The sequence below is a fragment of the Rhododendron vialii genome, chromosome 7a, assembly GCF_030253575.1.
Source record: "Rhododendron vialii isolate Sample 1 chromosome 7a, ASM3025357v1".
Taxonomy (NCBI): Eukaryota; Viridiplantae; Streptophyta; class Magnoliopsida; order Ericales; family Ericaceae; genus Rhododendron; species Rhododendron vialii.
The window spans coordinates 33,722,145-33,728,571 of record NC_080563.1 but is presented as its reverse complement, the minus strand read 5'-3'; the positions used below and the strand labels follow the sequence as shown (position 1 = coordinate 33,728,571).

Below are 6,427 nucleotides of genomic sequence, written 5' to 3'. Positions count from 1 at the left end.
CACAATCACTCGCAACGAATTTTTTTATTGAAAGGTGCAATTCTTTATATTTGTAAGTAACAGTTTCAAAATACTTGCTAAATATAGTGTACATCGCATTTTCAAGATAAATTTTTTTTAAGGCGTGTCGGACTTGACAGCTTCACTTAGCTGTCAATCCGTACTAAAAGCGCTCTTTTTACAATGTGTGAAATCTTGAAAACGCATGTTGCAAATGTTCATTTATCTGAGTGCGATTTGTGTTAAGCGTTCTCAAGCTTTTATATTTATATATATCGGTCTTTTCTATTGATTCGTTGCAATTTTTTGCAATGTATCTAAATTCGGAGAAATTACTTTTATGAGATAGTTTCCGCGGAGCTAGTGGCTGGACAATTGGCAATGGTTGTGAAGTAAACAATGCTCTTGTTCGACGATCAAGCTGGCACACTCGCGTACTAGTAGATGGGGGAAGCAATGAGGGAGGTAGTTCACATGTAACCGAGCCAAATGAACACCCATCGTACATGGACCACCTCAATTCCCTTAGACGATAGAGTTTGCCATACATGAGATGAGTGGTTACCGCGAGGAGAGCCTCCAGACCAAATGATTTCGGGTATGTTGAGGATAGGTTGACAGTTCGAGCTTATCTATGTGCATACTAGTGGTTCCTTCCTCGAACTACAACCTCGGTTCTTTACGACCATCATGAAAATGGCCTTTTCATGGTCTTGACACAAACAGGATGATGCGCGACAAAATGTGTTTCTTTTAATTTGGACCGAAGCCAATCCCCATTCGAGGGCAAAATCGTTGTTTTACTTAATTGGCCTCGCATGTTTGTAAAACACAACAGACTTGAAGCCAACTATCGAATGTCCTTGCAGAAGGTGCCTAAGCAGGCTCAACGATGATGTGTAATAGAAAGAAAAATCGTTTCCAAAATGAACAAAAAAAAACAAAAAAGGGGGAGTATGAGCCCTTTGATATAAGATCCTTTGAGTAACACAAGGGTCCTGTTAGGCTGTGTAAGAGCTCTTATTGAGTGTAATTTTGTTTACCTTCCTTAAAAGATGGTAAATATTACTCTCTCTTTCTCTTTCATTAGTTGAAATGGTGTGGACTCCACCACAAAGTCATGTCATACTTATCATGCAATATACTTTTTGGTAAGCATGACATCACTTTGTGGTAGAGTCCACATCATTTTAACCAATAAGAAGAAGAGTAATATTCACTCTCTGAAGTGGAGGGTGAACAAAACTCAATTCGCCCGTATTGGAGTCTATTTTGGTAATCAAATCGTTCACTTTCCAAAACTCATTAAATTTTTGAGATTTTTCATGCTTATTAGTAGTATTATGCTTACTTGCTCAATTTCTCATTAATTTTGTTTTTGCACAATCACATGAATTAAGTTACTAAATTGAACAATAAGTAACTTATCGGGTTGAGTAGTCGTAGCTATCCTCATCCCTTTAGGCCCTGTTTGATTCGGTGGATTGGATTTAGAGGGATTATAGCCTTGGGATTATTAGTTCGGAGACTAGAGACTATTTGGTGGTTAATCCTCACTATCCCGTGTTTGTTTTGTGTATGGGATCACATGATGGACAAGTCCAATCCCGACTAATCATCCCAATCCCATTTTTGTTTTGAATCCCTCTCAACAAGAATCCCTTGGTAGTTTCGTAGAATTAGAATAGGTAATGGTTATCCCGTGGGATATGAGGTGGTACAAGAAAGTCCTTGCACACTTGGAATCCCTTTTAGGACAGTTATCTGATCACTGTGTCAACTCCTCGTGCTTTGTCAAATATGGTCCGAGCAGGTGCCCAAATCTTTTTCCTTACCCATTTTTAGTTTTACCATTTTTTTTTACCCAAACTCAAAATTAGAGTGGAAACACTAAAAATCCAATTCCTATTTCATACTCTTTCGACCTCTCATTATGAGTTTTACCCTTTTTCTCCTCCGGATGTGGGAAAACTCAAATCCATACTCTTTTTTTCTCACACCTCTTTTCAATTTTTTATTATTTATCAATATGCCATTTTTATTAATATATTTTGACGAAAAAAAATACAACACTAAATTTAGGTTAAAGATAAATGTTAGAGTATCTCCAGTCTTGATCTATATTTTTACCCAAATTCGGGTGAAAATTTGAGTCAAATGCCATATTTATGTAATTTGACGATAACATGAGCCTAGTTGAATGACGCCTATAATAGTATATAGTCTAAGGAAATTGATTTTCGCGCTCCATCTTTTAGTGATGACGCTCTACTTTTAATGTGACTAATTTCATAAACAAAGTGGGCGAAAATCAAAATCCGCAACTTCCATTTATGGAGTAAAAAATATTTTAAAGAAAGTATGGGGACATTTTGAAAGTTTCCCAAAACAAAGGTCAAAGTACTACCAAAGACTTTTCTACTTACCTTCGACGCAGAAAACCCAACCACAGGAGAAAGCCAACCACAGGAGAAAAAAAAAATGAGAACGCAATTACTCACCTTGTTCGATCAAGAACAACAAAAATCAGCACACAGAAGAAACCTTCACGAAGCAGCAATGAAAGGTTCACTACCCTCTCTCCCCCAAACCCTCGACCAAACCCCCCTCGTCCTCACCTCCTCCCCGCCGCCTTCGCCGCCCTCCTCCACCGACACGCCCCTCCACGTCGCCGCGCTCCTGGGCCACCTCGACTTCGCCAAATCCCTGCTAAACCAGAACCCCGACCTCGCCGGAAAACCGAATTCCGACGGCTTGACGCCGCTTCACCTGGCGTCGGCCAAAGGGTACGCGGAGATAGTCAAAGAGCTTGTCTCGGTGAATCCCGACGTGGGTTTCGTGTTGGATCGCGACGGGAGGTCTCCCTTTCATCTTGCTTGCATCAAAGGGCGAGTTGGGGTTCTGACCGAGTTGCTCCGAGTTAACCCGGAGTTGGCTCGGGCGGTGACCGGCGGAGGAGGAGAGAGTTGTTTGCATCTTTGTGTGAAGTATAACCGGTTGGAGGCTTTGAAGGTGGTGGTTGAGGGTTTTGGGAAAGATGAGTTTGTGAATTGGAAGGATGGGGATGGCAACACTGTTCTGCATCTTGCTGTGGCCAAGAAACAGCTTGAGGTATATGTATATTTCTCTTCTTCATTTCAAAATTGTGCAATTTGGAATAGTTTATTTAGGTTCATACAACAACTAATGATTAGATTATGTTTAGTTTTGATGATAAAAAAATGTTCAATTTTGTGCTTTCCAATGCTCTAGACTACGAATGAAGGAAGAATGGTAATGTGCACACAAATTGATTTGGTTCTCTAGGCCTGCGCTCGTTGATGAATGATGCCTTTCGGCTTTGATTTGGGGCATATTTCCATAGCAAAAGCGCAACGTCCTTTTGGCTCCTTGGTTCTAGGAGGTATAGGAGGGCTATTCTTTTGTTTTCTAAGAGCAGGCACTTTGTGCATGTATTGCTGAATGTTAAGTCTGTCTATGATCCTCCCAGCCAATACCCCAATGATTGGGGGCTAGATGAGTTCTGTTATTGTTGTTGTTTGGGGGAAGAAGGGATTCCCGGACTAATACTGGGTAGAGGGTATGTGTCTGCCTTGGTTCGAATTATTCTCAGGGCCGACCCTGACTTTTTGGCTGTCCTAGGTGGGATATTGTCGGGATCGTAATGTTGTTGTGAATGAGGAAAATGAAATATGTTTCCCAAAAAGATTTTAGTACTTTCAAAATCAAATGTAGCATTTTTGCTTCATATTTTGAACATATCGTAAACCCCTCAAACAAGGGAATTAGTGAACTTGATTTTGTGTATATATAGATATGGACATACACACATTATGTTTTAGCTAGTTTTATTGCAAAGCAAGGCATGTTGTTGTTGCATACGCAAATTGAAGTTTTTAAGGTCCTGAGTTCGAAACACAGGAGCCCTAATTGGGGCTGTAAAATTGGGGGCTGTGGGCAGTGGCCTGGTGGGCTGTATGGCCAGGGCGGGCCTGGACTATTTTCTGGACTCTGGTGTCAATTGGTCCCAAGCGTCCAGTGCTTGATGAATGTTGTTTATCATCACTTATCTTGTGACCAGGCTGTTAATTATTGATGCATGTTGCTTTGAACAGAAACACAAATTTGATGAAAATCTTGGAGTTGTGTAACATGTAGTTATTCATTGCAGAAGCCGTCAAAAAAAAATGCAATTCGTTGCAAAAGAAGCGAAAAGTTAGAATTTTCTTGTTTGGAAGTTATAATAAAAGGAAGTTGAATTCATTGCTTTTGTTGGCTGAGCTGGAAAACCAAGAAGATAAAGAATTGTTAAAAAAAATTTGGAAAAAATTCAACTTTTATGTAGAGAGAACAGGCATTTTTCAAAAAATACAATTTTTGTTTGGTTACCCATAGAAAAACTAATGGGTGCTAGTAATTGTTCCAATTCATGTTTCCTTTCATTTTTTCTGTTCGAATTCTATATCCAAACATAGCAATGAGAAAAATGTTACATGTTCTTGGCAATGTTTGTTAACATTTTGTAAGACCACAGACTTGAAATATTGATTATTAGTTGTTTCATCTTTGGTTCCGAATATGCGTTAAAAATCTAAAGTAAATTATGAAGGCAGATAGTTGCTCAACGCGTAATGCCTCAATAGAAAAGGGTAAGAGAACAAGTGATATATTGCATTTCTTCTTATTGATCATCTCTGGTTTTCATCTCTTAACCAATTTTTGGTTTCCTTCGGTGGGATTTCAACACAGCTTGCCACTGTAAAATTCACAGCCAAATTGCCCTTCCTGCTCTGGCCTAAATGTACCGACCCTTAACTGAAATTCCCAGACACAAAGTAATATTTGGAAATGAAACTAATTTTAGGCCTCTTTTTAAGTAATATTCGAAAATGAAACTTATTTTAGGCCTATTTTTAATATCCGATGCTTGGACACTTACCCGCCTCTGACATCCATGCCCGAGTGCATGTAACATAGCTGCCCCTAAAGGAGCGCCTAGTCCACCAACCCTGTCCGTGGACTTGACACAAAAAGCCCATCTTCATGTTGTTACAAATACCATACACTTGGGTGATAACTTCTGGTCATATTATATGCAGATCATAAAATTCTTGCTTGTTACAACTGCAATTGAAGTAGGCAGAAGAAATGCACATGGTTTGACAGCATTGGATGTCTTATCACAAAGTCCAAGAGATTTAAGGGACATGGAAATCAAGCAGTGCCTTCAGGGAGGTGGAGTTTCTACAAGATTTAACAGCAATGGCGAAATAACAGAAGTTTTTTCGATTAGAAAGAAGAAAGAGTTGCAGAATGGCATTAGTATAAAAGAGCAGCCCAAGAAGCACAAACACACAGATTGGCTGGGAAGGAAGCGAAGCTCGTTGATGGTGGTGGCGTCACTCATCGCTACAGTTGCATTTCAAGCAGCAATATCACCCCCAGGTGGCGTTTGGCAAAACGACAGCACTACAGATTCAAATGGCGAGTCTGGAGAGAAAACCTCACACGAAGCGGGTCAGTCGGTTATGGCCTACAACATTCCAGTGGCATACGGGCAGTTCATGATCTTCGACACCATTGCATTCCTCGCGTCGCTGAGCATAATTCTGCTACAAGTAAGCGGATTACCTATAAAGCGACGGAGATGGATGTGGGTTCAAATGGTTACCATGTGGATTGCAATCACCGCGCAAACTATCACGTACTTCATTACGTTCATTCACATGACTCCCAAAAACAATCAGAAAACCCTTTACGAAGTGACGAAGATTTCCGTGCTGGCTTGGCTGTTGTTGATAGCTATTGTCTTCATTGGTAACTTCATTCGGGTGATCACATGGCTTCTCAGAAAGTATGGATACATCAAAGAGGAAGAGGATCCAAATAACGGAGAAGATGACGAGAACGATGATCTTTGAGAGGGATTATACATATACTGGTGAGAGGGATTACACAAATACTGGTAAGAACTGAGAAGTGATTAAAGTGTACTGTAGAATTTGCCAAATTATTTTGAACGTCTTTAAATCATCTTTGCAAACTCTTTTTTAAACCATTCGAGCATAGCATGGAATTTAATTTGTGTAGCTCTGTAAGGTCCTGCTACGATACACCCATTTATTTTGGACATACCATATGCACTTTTTTTTTGTAGCCGTTGGATGTTAACCATTTAATCTCAACCCTTTAATAATTGAAATAATTAAAAAGTTAAAATTGGGCTACCTGAATAACCTGTCACTCCTAAAACCTCTCCCTCCATTCTGACGTGTGATCTCCTGTCCTTCAAGCCTGTCTCTATCTTCTGTTCCCAACCCTCTTCGCTTGACATGTGTCCAAAAGTAATCCCAGCCGTTAGTACTGGATCTCTCCCTTTCTCACTCACATCTCCAGCGCATCTCTACCTTCTCCACTTCGCCGACGG

General features: G+C 40.1%; 1 protein-coding gene and 1 pseudogene across 1 annotated transcript; both read left to right on the top strand.

Moving 5' to 3' along the window:
* Positions 1-2,425: 2,425 nt before the first annotated feature.
* Positions 2,426-6,058, top strand: LOC131333509 (ankyrin repeat-containing protein BDA1-like). The gene is made up of 2 exons (XM_058368071.1): positions 2,426-3,111; positions 5,100-6,058. Exons 1-2 carry the CDS (start codon positions 2,482-2,484, stop codon positions 5,919-5,921), a joined length of 1,452 nt encoding a protein of 483 aa, XP_058224054.1. The 5' UTR covers positions 2,426-2,481; the 3' UTR covers positions 5,922-6,058.
* LOC131334966 (small nucleolar RNA snoR100) lies at positions 3,258-3,371 on the top strand (annotated as a pseudogene).
* Positions 6,059-6,427: the final 369 nt, after the last annotated feature.

Excerpts from the sequence above, each read along its gene's own strand:
- LOC131333509 (XM_058368071.1), top strand. The coding sequence starts at position 2,482 with ATGAGAACGCAATTACTCACCTTGTTCGATCAAGAACAACAAAAATCA. Across the intron at positions 3,112-5,099 it reads TGGCCAAGAAACAGCTTGAG|ATCATAAAATTCTTGCTTGT; the intron begins GTATATGTATAT and ends TATTATATGCAG.